Genomic DNA, 12,250 nt, shown 5'->3' with positions numbered 1-12,250 from the left:
GTGATGCCCTCCACAAGGGCTCTACCACTGACCCTGGGAATTACTACAGACCAATCAGCCTTACAAGTCTAATCTGTAAAGCTATGGAGAGCATCATATCCAAGCTCATAAATTAGTACACTAAATATCTCATTAAACTTGAATCTCAACAATGTGGATTCATCAAAGGGAGATCATGTTAAGCCTTGTTAATTTCTTACACAAGGGGGAAACAGTGGTCAGGCTTTCTATACAGTTCATCTTGATCTGAGCAAAGCATCTGATACTATACCTCTTCTTCTTCTTCTTCTTTCGGCTGCTCCCATTAGGGGTCACTTTCCTGTCCTCTGCATCTTGCTCTGTCACACCAACCACCTGCATGTCCTCTCTCACCACATCCATAAACCTTATCTTAGACCTTCCTCTTTTCCTGTTACCTGGCAGCTTCATCCTTTGCATCTTTTTTTCCCAATATACTCTGCATCCCTCCTCAGCACATGTCCAGACCAATGTAATCTTGCCTCTCTGGCTTTGTCTCCAAACCTTCCAACCTGGGCTGACCCTCTAATATACTTATTCCTAATCCTGTCCATCCTTGTCACACCCAGTGCAAACAAATCTTAACATCTTCAACTCTGCCATGTCAAACTCTGACTCCTGCCTTTTTGTCAATGCCACTGTCTCCAACCCATATAACATAGCTGGCCTCACTACCCTCTTGTAGACCTTCCCTTTTACTCTCACTGGTACTCGTCTGTCACAAATCAATCCTGACACTCTTCTCCACCCACTCCATCCTGCCTGGACGCTCTTCTTCACCTCTCTTCCACACTCACCATTACTCTGAACTGTTGATCCCAAGTACTTAAACTCATCCACCTTCGCCACCTCTACTCCCTGCATCCTCACCATTCCTCTATCCTCCCTCTCATTCACACACATATATTCTGTCTTAGTCCTGCTGACCTTCATTTCTCTTCTCTCTAGAGCATATCTCCACCACTCCAGGGTCTCCTCCACATGTTCCCTAATCTCACTACAGATCACAATGTCATCTGCAAACATCATAGTCCACGGGGACTCCTGTCTGATCTCGTCTGTCAACCTGTCCATCACCATTGCAAATAAGAAAGGGCTCAGAGCTGATCCTTGATGTAATCCCACCTCCACCTTAAACGCATCCATCACTCCTACAGCAGACCTCACCGCTGTCATACTACCTTCGTACATATCCTGTACCACTCTTACATACTTCTCTGACACTCCCAACTTCCTCATACAATACCACAACTCCTCTCTTGGCACCCTGTCATATGCTTTCTCTAAATCCACAAAGCAACTCCTTCTGACCTTCTCTGTACTTCTCCATCAACACTCTCAGAGCAAACATCACACCTGTAGTGCTCTTTCCTGGCATGAACCCATACTGCTGATCACTAATCATCACCTCCCTTCTTAACCTCGCTTCCACTACTCTTTCCCATAACTTCATGCTGTGACTGATCAGTTTAATCCCTCTGTAGTTACTACAGCTCTGCACATCACCCTTATTCTTAAAAATCGGTACCAAAACACTTTCTCCATTCCTCAGGCATCCTCTCACTTTCCAAGATTTCATTAAACAATCTAGTTAAAAACTCCACTGCCACTTCACCTAAACATTTCCATGCTTCCAAGGGTATTTCATCTGGACCAACAGCCTTTCCATTCTTCATAGCTATCCTTACTTCCTCCTTGCTAATCCACTGCACTTCATGATTCACTATCTGCACATCATTCAACCTTCTCTCCCTCTCATTCTCTTCATTCATCAGCCCCTCAAAGTACTCTTTCCATCTGCTCAACACACTCTCCTCACTTGTGAGTACATTTCCCTCATTATCCTTTATCACCCTTACCTGCTGCACATCTTTACTAGCTCGGTCCCTCTGTCTAGCCAATCGGTACAGGTCCTTTTCTCCTTAGTGTTCAACCTTTTATACAACTCTTCATACGCCTTATCCTTAGCCTTCACCACCTCTCTCTTTGCCATGCACCTCATCTCCTTATACTCTTGTCTACTTTCTTCATCTCTTTGACAATCCCACTTCTTCTCCAACCTCTTCCTCTGTATACTCTCCTGTATGTCTTCATTCCACCACCAGGTCTCCTTGTCCTCCTTCCTCTTTCCAGATGTCACACCAAGCACCTTTTTAGCCATCTCTCTTACTAGCTCTGCTGTAGTTACCCAGCTATTCGGTAACTCTTCACTGCCACCCAGTGCCTGTCTCAACTCTTCCCTTAACATCACCCCTCACAATTACCCTTTTTCAATTTCCACCATTTGATCCTTGGTGCTGCCCTCACACTCCTCCTCCTCTTCTTGATCACCAATGTCATCCTACAAACCACCATTCTATGCTGACTAACTACACTTTCCCCTGCCACCACTTTACAGTCTCCACTCTCCTTCAGACTGGCCCTTCTACATAAGATATAATCCATCTGTGTGCATCTTCCTCCACTCTTGTATGTCACCCTATGCTCCTCCCTCTTGTTAAGATATGTTTTCATCACAGCCATGTCCATCTGATACTATACCTCAGGCCACAAATGTAAGGAAACCATCAGCCTTAAATATAGATCTTTATGTGGTAAGATGGCTTGCCAACTGACTGAAAGAAAGAATCTACAGTTCACTTGGGAGGTGCTTCTTCAAGCAGTGTTAAGTAACCACTGGAGTCCCCCAAGGTCTGTGCTAGGTCCTCTCCCATCTGAGATCTACTTCTCTGATCTCAAAAATGATGAGTAGGACCTCTAGTTAACCAAATTTACTGATGACGGTTATCCTGGTGTAGTTGTTGAAACCCCTTCAGATATCTGCACCCTTTAGAAACAGCTTACATTAATTAATACACCTAGTACAGATAACTGGCTAAAAAGTGTAGTAATGCCTTTTCTTTCAGAAAACAGAAATGTTCCACATTACAAAATGAAAAGGTAGTCAAAGACTTGAGAATCTGGGTTGACAGTTCCCTCTCCCTTGATCATCACATCTTAATTGTTGTCACAAAATCTTTCTGCTTAGTACAACTAATGGCTAAAGGTATTTCATCTACACCCAAACATGTTAAATCCCCCCTAACCTCACATATTCAGCACTGATCACACCAATTATAGAGCAGAATACTCCCATTCAGTATGTATTACACTCAAAGAACTCAAAGTCACAGAGGTTTCTAACAAAAAACATCTCTACACTTAACATTAGCTATCAGGAGGTACTGAAAGCTTTGTCCCTGCACTTTGCAGCGTATAAACTCCTGAGGGGCAATACGTGCCTCACTTACAACACCATTACAGATTTGGTGTTCCTTGACCTCCTTTACTCAGTAAATCAAACAGCCCAGCCACCACTAGAACCAGAGACTTTAACAGTCATCAGCAGAAAAACAAAACACAGTGGAGAAAGAGAGAGATTAATCACCCAGAGCCTCCACCTTCTCTGAAATAAACTTCCATTCAGGTTAAAGAACATTATTCAATTATCTTCCATCAAATTACCCATATGACTGAATGGATGCTTTCAAATTTATCTTAGGACTAACTGGACTCTCCTTCTTTCAAACAGGAGGTAAAAACTGTGGGTGTGTATTGAAAATGTATACATAGTAATTAAACTGAAATAGCCTTAAACTTCCTATAAATCCAAAATACATTTACAGAAAACTGACTTTCAAATTGTTTAAATCAGTAGTCTATATAACTCAATTGTGGGTGATGGTAAATTCACTCTTGGAGTGGTGCCCATGTCCCTCCTGGACAGAGGAAGTCAGTATTAACTATCATAGACCCAAACTCTGCGAACTTCATTTACCTGAACACCGACAATTGGGGCAACTCAGGATAAATATGGCTAGGCTTGTAAGGGCTCTAGGGCCATTACAAGTAACCTCTTATGAACCTATGTTTAAGCCAGGAATGCCATATAAAAGTTTAACACCGATCTATTCATGTATATTCAAGAAAAAGATTAGTTATTCTTTCAGTTTCACATTTGTTACTTTGTTATGTATAAATAACGTTTTCTTTGTACAATTAGTTAAAACTAGGGAATCTCTCATAAAATGCACATGGAATTCATTAGAATGAACATTCGGAGAGCAATAACTTAGTTTACATTACCTGACAACAAACAGATAGCATAGTAAACTTGGAGCCTATATTACATGTTTTGTTTACAAATTATTTAATGATCTTCTTATGTCACACCTCAGCACAAACTCAGTTTAGTAAAAAACTTGATTCAACATTAGTTATGAATATATTTTTGTTTGCTTTTCATTCAGTTGTGGATCGCTGTACTGGCAATCTCAAGCAGTGATTCCTAAACTTTGTTAATACCAACATCCTGGAACAGCTGGTTCATTCTCCTACCAGGAGTACACAAACATCCTTGACCTTGTACTCAAACGTGGAGGAGTGATGCTACTCACCCAATGTAATGTCCTTGCTCGTCAGATCTGACCAGAAGGCAGTTTCGCTTGAAACACAAATTAAATCCGGGGACCCAGAGAATCCAAAAACCTCTAGGAATTATTCCAAAGATAATCTCTCTTTACTAAGCACACCTTGGCTAAATTCCAAGCACCTTCAAACCCAGTAAACACCACAGCATATACTCAGCTTTTTATAAAATCCATGTACAGTGATACTTGATAGCTGTATAGAGCAAACTGTGTCCACTCATATTAAGAATAAGACAAACTCAAAAGACAAACCACCCTGGTAAAATCACAATAGCAACCGGTTATACAAAAAATCTTGAACAAGCATAGGAGGATCAAAGCCCAACATACTAAAAACCCCTGACCAACCTATACAGGCAGAGCCGTGGACGAGGGTAAGGTGGTGCACATAGCCTATCTTGACCTTGCCAAAGCTTTTGACACCACCCCCCACTCTGGAATTATAGATAAACTCACTAGACTGGGCATAAATCCCCATGTCACAAGATGGGTGGCCAACTGGCTCAGTGACAGAACCCACACAGTGAAAGTAGCAGACTCCAAATCCAACTTCAGTCCAGTGACAAGTGGAGTACTACAGGGCTCAGTCCTGGGTCCTCTCCTGTTTGGCATCTACTTCTCAGAAGTCCAGGCTAATACAGCAGGTCTTTGGCTAATTAAATTCATAGATGACTGCAAACCAGGTGCCATAATAGAATTGTCTAATGATGTGGACATTCTACAAAGGGGCCTCACTGAGACTGATGCTTGGTGTCAAAGTCATGGCCTCAAGCTCAATGCCAAGAAGTGCATTGTCATCCCCTTTGGGAAAAACACTGTACCCATGAACTACCACATAGGCGGTAGCCTACTAAACACCAAAAGTGTGATGGGACACAGGTGGACAGTAGTTTCTTCTTTGATAATCACCTTTCCACAGTAGTCAGGAAATCCTTCCATGTGGCACACCTCATCACAAAGGGGATCACCTCCAGAAAAAGAGAGGTAATTGTTCCTGTCTACTCATCCCTCATCAGACCCATTATAGAGTAAAACGCACCATTTGGCATGTACCTCGCAAGACATCTACAACAACTAGAAAGGCCACAGAAATACCTCACTAAGAGGATTACCAGCCTCAAACAGATGCCATACGCAGACAGTCTCAAAAAACTCCAGCTCTACTCCGTCACTTATTGCCTATTCAGAGATGACCTCTGCCCAACATACAAAGCCATGTCAAACCCAGATCTGTTGGACATGCTACACTTAAAGAAACCCAAATCCCTCCGAGCCACATGCTCCAGGGACCTAAACCTTGCCACCACAATAAACAGAACATGCTGGAGGGATAGATTCCTGTCCCAGAGACTTTCCATGCTCTGGAACAGACTACCCATTCATGTCAAGCAAAGCTCCTCATTAAGAAAAATCTCAACAATTGGATGGGAAATAGGAAATTCACCCCAGGGATCACTTGCTAGACATGGGTGCAGGAAAATAACTTTCTTGGGTAATGAAAGCCAGGGAACATTTTTTGGCTAGGCTTATATAGGCCCCAGGGCAGATAGCCTAGTACCTACCTATGAACCTATGAACATCTACTTCTCTGAAATGAAAGCAAATGCTAAAGGTTTATTGTAGATTAGGTTTGCACATTATTACAACCTGATGGTTATTATCAACACCCATGCAAACACAAGCATTCTTCAAGAAGGCCTATCTCTGACTAGCAAATGGTCTTAAACTCAAAACTAAGAAATGCATAATTGTACCCTTTGGGAAGTCAACCTTCCTGGCCAATTACCATGTTGAAAATATGCCCCTAAGAGTCGACCCAGTGGTCTGGGATGTGGGTACACACATACACTGTACACACCCCCTGTTAAAATGCCAGGTTTTTGTGATATAAAAAAATGAGACCACAATAAATCATTTCAAAACTTTCCCCACCTTTAATGTGACCTACAACCTGTACAATTCAATTGAAAAACAAAGAAATATGTTAGGGAAAAAAAATACAAAGAATAAAACATACAATAAGCTGGTTGCATAAGTGTGCACACCCTTAAACTAATGCTTTCTTGAAGCACCTTTTGATTTAATTATAGCATTCAGTCTTCTTGGGTACACACCCGCCATCAATTAAATAGACTCTGATTAACCCCAAATAAAGTTCAGCTGTCCTAGTAGGATTTTCCTGACATTTACTCAGTTGCATGCTACAGCAAAAGCCATGGTTTGCAGAGAACTTACAAAGCATCAAAGGGATCTCATTGTTGAAAGGAATCAGTCAGTAGAAGGGTACAAAAAAAAATTCCACAGCATTGGATATACCATGTAACAAAGTGAAGACAGTCATCAAAAAGTGGAGAAAATATGGGACAATAGTGATGTTGCAAAGAACTGGACGTCCTCCAAAACTGATGAAAAGAAGAGATGAAAACTGGTCAGGGAGGCTACCAAGAGACCTACAGCAACACTGAAGGAGCTGCAGGAATTTCTGGCAAGTACTGGCTGTGTACTACATGTGACATCAGTCTCACATATTCTCCATATGTCTGGGCTATGGGGTAGGGTTGCAAAACGGAAGCCTTTTCTTACACAGAAAATCATCCAGGCCCAGCTAAAATTTGCAAATCAATACATCAAGTCTCCTAAAAGCATGTGGGAAAATGTATTATCGTCTGATGAGACCAAGGTTGAACGTTTTGGCCACAATTCCAAAAGGTACATTTGGCATAAAAACAGCACCAAAAGAACACCATCCCCACATTGAAGCATGATGGTGGCAATATTATGCTTTGTGGTTGCTTTTCTTCAGCTAGAACTGCGGCTTTAGTCAAGGTGGATGGAATTATGAACAGTTCCAAATAGTCACTTTTGGCCAAAAACCTTCAGGCGTCTGCAAGAAAGCTGAAGATGAAGGGGAATTTCACCTTTCAAACATGACAATGACCCCAAGCAAAGATTCAAATGAACAAAAGAATGGCTTCACCAGAAGAAAATTAAAGTTTTGGAATGGCCCGGACCTAAATCCAATAGAAAATCTGTGTGAAGAGGGCTGTGCACAAGAGATGCCCTTGCAATCTGACAGATGTGAGTGCTTTTGCAAGGAACAGTGGGCAAATACTGCCAAGTCAAGATGTGCCATGCTATAGACTCCTACCTAAAAAGGCTGAATGTTGTAATTAAATCAAAAGGTGCTTCAACAAAGTATTAGTTTAAGGGTGTGCACACATATGCAACCAGCTTATTGTATGTTTTTTTATTTTTTATATGTATTCCCCTAACAGATGTTTGTTTTTCAATTGAACTGTACAGGTTATAGATCACACTAAAGGTGGGAAACGTTTTGAAATTATTTATTATGGTCTCATTTTTTTATACTACAAAAACCTGGCATTTTAACAGGGATGTGTACACTTTTTATATCCACTGTATACAGTAGCCTAACCTACATCCACAATGTGACCACAGTGGAGAGGAAATCCTTTTATGTTGCAGAACTGATATGTAATAGCATGGCATCTAGGTCTAAAGAGGTCATTACTCCACTGTACTCTGCTCTTATCAGACCAATCATAGAGTACAATGCTCCCTTCTGTATACTTGACCAGGCATATGCAGCAACTAGCGTGACCTCAGACGTTCATCACAAAAAGAATACAAGGAATAGCAAACCTGTCTTGCATAGACTGAGTACCCTTACCCTCTACTCAGTCTCCCATAGACTGCTGAGGTGTGATCTATGCCTGGCTTATAAGGCATCAGCAAATCCCACACTTATAAATCTCCTGCAGATTCATAAGTCAAACAGTACCAAAAAAACAAGGTCCAAGGACCTAAATCTTGGCTGTGAATTAAACAGAACATGCTGGAGAGACAGACTAGTGTGTACCAGAGACTGACCCTTCTGAAGAACAGGCTTCCCATCCATGTGAATCTAAGTTTGCCTATTACTCAATTTAAGAGCAACCTAGACCAGTGGAAGAGGAAGAGGAAATTTACACCAGACCTGGCACCCCTGTCCCTTATGGAAAGAGGTAGCTTATAAATGCCTGTCCCTTAATGTCTTATTTGGCTACAAGACATCATTATTCTTTCAGGAAAACTTGGCTAGGCTTAAAATGGCTCCCGCTGGTCGTTACCCTAGTAGCAGTCTATGAATCTAACAGCCAGTGAATTTTAATATATGAAATCCTTATCTGAATGTTTTAAATATATAAATTACAGTACCATGCTATAACAAAGAGATTTTTTAATGATCTCTCTGCATCTCAGTCTGTAAGCATTAAATATCATTGCACAGTGTCATAAGGAGGAACCCTTTTTATTTTTCAAAAGAGCAGGTCTTCAAAGTAACAGATCAAATACAGTTTGTGTCAGGGTTTATGTAGTCTTATAACACTTATTTAGTAAAGTTTGTACCCTTAAGCAGGTCTAACGTCATAAAAAGAACAGTTAATCCAGGAGGAGCAAGGGGAAATCTGAGGATAAAACTGACTAAATCATAAAAGTTGAGAAATGTCTCTGTTTCTGTGAGAGTTTAACATACTAGATAATAAGCTTCTTAAGTAAAGACTGGTCTTCAATTTTAAATTACTTCACAAAGCAACAGTGAGTTACAGAAGGGCTTCTCAAGCTTTATTCCCTCTTCCCAGGCTTATCTAATTAGATGTACCTCAGCGTTAACCTGTACATCTACACTGACCAACAATTCTTGTACTGCAGTCATAGTACTCTGTACCATCGATGCTCTTTTCCACATTACGGACTGGGGCACTACACATTAATTTAAGGCTAGCCACACGTAATTAATACTCCATTTTCAGAAAGCAGAAATCTTCTCATTTTAAAGGTATAAGGAGGGGGAAAAAAGCATAACATGTATACTGTTCACCACCCTCTGCTTAGTTCTGCAAGTTTTCTGAATCCTTTCTATATGCATACTCTTTTTACGAACAGAACAAGCTCAGGAGTTCAGTGCTTTATCTACTGCATTCCCTAATTATCCATATTCATTCCGTTTCTAAAACTGTACACGGAAGTCTCTACACATTACACAAATACGGTAATTCAATTCCCTTGTTTTCAACGTTGATACCCCCCAACTTAAAATGAATGTGTTCTAGTAACATAATCTTTTGCAAATGAACAGCAATTCTAGTACGCAGACCAGGTAATAAGCTTGTCACCTTCACAAAAAGCCTTATTACTGCCAACATTAGTGTCTCACTATTTTCTATAGATTGTCTGTCTTAAGCTTCTTCATATTGCCCTTTGCTCACAAATCTCTACTACTCTCCCTACATAATTTTAAGCTCTACTTCACTGATGAATACTGTCACCCTGTGCCTTGTGCGTCTCTCCATTACCCTAAGAAACCATTTAGTTATCCATTTGTGCATTAACCCCTGCTGTTTTCAGTTCAAACTCTGCAATGTTTACTGATCTCACACCTTTACAGCATCACTCTACAAGTTTTTTTCAAATCTTTGCTCAGGTCACTTGCTGTACAGATGTAAATGTTCTTGCCCCTGGTTCCTGTATGTCCCTGCCCCACTGCACCTTTTCTTTCAGGATTATCAATGCCTCCTGTAAAATACTTGATGTACTACATCTAAATTCCCTCACCTCGCTGTAACACATTTTTCCCTCACTCACAATCATTCAGCTTTACCACTCTCGTTCTTTCTGCAGAACTCACAGCTTTGTTATTACATATTTAAATACACGCAATTGTGTTTTTATTCACTTTACACTATGTGCTACAGTGAAGTGATGTTTATTTACTGTATTAGTACTACGACCATTTTCAGCGATCGGTTGATATAGTTTATTTTTATATTTCAGTAATGCTCTGCAGCTATTGTGGTTTTTAAGTTCTGTGTTGATTAGCTTTACCAACGGTGCTGTACTATCTGTAATATTTTATTACTACTGTTGGTTTTCTGGCTAGACAGGCTACAGTGCATGGATCTACTGATCACAACAGTCTAGTCTGATCAGCACTCTGGTTCAGTCTGGATTGTTAAGAAACAAAGAATATGCACAGGCAAACATTTTAAAGAGTAAAAATAATGCAAACACAAGCTACCCTATCAAAATGATAAAACGTACCACTGATTAACAGATCAGTGTTGTTTACCCGTGAATGCACAAGCAGGGCTGCAACTTCAGTCAGTAATGCAAACCTTAAGGGGGACACTACCACAATCATAATAATTCATACCTGAAGTGGTTGTGTCTCCCCAGAAACCAGATGCACAACCTATTCGTACCACTTTCTTGTCAGACGAAAACTGCTTCGATTGTAACACATGGCAACAAACAAGACAGGACTTCAAAATACTATCCTTGGGACTTTGAATCCGAGAGATTAAATCCCTTCGTGACTTTAACACAGTGCTTATCCCTTTCTGACATAATGTACGGCAACCACACAAACCACCGGCTTTAGGTATTCCATGATGAAAAACACTTCCTAGAGCTAGTTTAATCAACATTTTAACTATTGAACAAGTATTAAACTACTCCAAAAGTTCAATTTGCATGACATATCGTGATCATCCGCCTCTAAATATTACGAAATCAAAGACATAATGCGTAAAGCCAATCAGTACTAGAGAAACCCGGAAGCAGCTGTTTTACAACTCACATGAGACGACAATGATTTCTTGGACAGCAGTTGAGGCAGAACTGCTTATTCGGCTTTGTTTTACTGCTGAGCTAAAGACCACAGTGACGTTTTGAGGGTCACCACAGTCATACAGTCGGCGTCACTCAAAATATGGCAATATGAGTTGTGTAAGCTAAAATGCAACGTAACCCACTGTAGTTGGATTAACCTTTCTCCATCTTTGCCCTGGATAGTACCTGTAAATCTTGCGAAAACGTGAAAAAATTGTAATGGCCTGATTTTTTAAGGAAAAAGTTTCCTCTAATAGATGCATAAAGTTAACTTGTAGCTGGAACGCCATATGCAACAAGTACAATTCTACAAGAATAAGATAAAATGCTAATTTTGACAAAAAAATGAACTTCTTGTCCATTACGCTTGTTGTGTGTTGTTTGATTGGAGGAATATCACGTTTACATAAAAATGTATGACTTAAGCATTTGTAAAGATGACCGTTGTAATGTTTGTTCACTGTTATAAACTGCACGGTACTGCGCTATTAAAATGGTCCACTACTGTATGGAATTGCAACTACAGAGTGAGTGGAAAGAAGTACAGCGGAGTGACATTTTATTGCAGTTTTATTATCTGCTTTTCTCAGACTCGTGCCCCTCAAGTGTACCTCATTACCAAGAACGTTCCTCGTTCTGAGTCTTCAAAAAAAAAAAAAAAAACTCGTTCCTCAAAGTTGCACATTGAAAGGGTCTGTCACACTTTCAGTGTTAGGAATATTTTAAACTGATATCAACGGTAAATAGCACCGAATCACATCAATTCATCAAAATAACTTTTTATAAGTATAAATTATGTAACGCATTGTAACCACCCTGTGAGCGTCCTAGTGGAAGTTGTTAGTAAACTGTTAGGTGTTCCACATTATCCGAGGTAGCGTTCCTCATTTTAGAGATGGAAGGGTGAGAGCTAGCTATGTATCTCAGTAGCTGATCAGGTTGGTGTCACTCAATCTGAGGCAGCACCAACTAAACAAAAAAGTTCGTTGTTACGTTTCTCTGCTGGAATGACAGAGTACAACAGCAACGCTGCCAAGGGACTTAATTAAAATTGTTTTCCCGATGTAGGCGTTTTAAAAATAGCATACAAT

The 12,250-nt window shown here is 40.4% G+C and overlaps 1 protein-coding gene across 1 annotated transcript in view; it reads right to left on the bottom strand.

Moving 5' to 3' along the window:
* LOC122794902 overlaps positions 1-11,062 on the bottom strand; it is a 2,498,277-nt gene extending 2,487,215 nt beyond the window's left edge. The window contains exon 1 of the mRNA XM_044063498.1: positions 10,702-11,062. Coding sequence (XP_043919433.1) covers positions 10,702-10,975 — 274 coding nt within the window. The 5' untranslated portion in view covers positions 10,976-11,062. The remainder of the gene's footprint in view (positions 1-10,701) is intronic.
* Positions 11,063-12,250: the final 1,188 nt, after the last annotated feature.

The sequence above is a fragment of the Protopterus annectens genome, chromosome 2.part1, assembly GCF_019279795.1.
Source record: "Protopterus annectens isolate FY-2018-M chromosome 2.part1, PAN1.0, whole genome shotgun sequence".
NCBI classification, from domain to species: Eukaryota; Metazoa; Chordata; order Ceratodontiformes; family Protopteridae; genus Protopterus; species Protopterus annectens.
The sequence above is the reverse complement of the archived record's forward strand: the minus strand, read 5'-3'. Positions and strand labels throughout refer to the sequence as shown.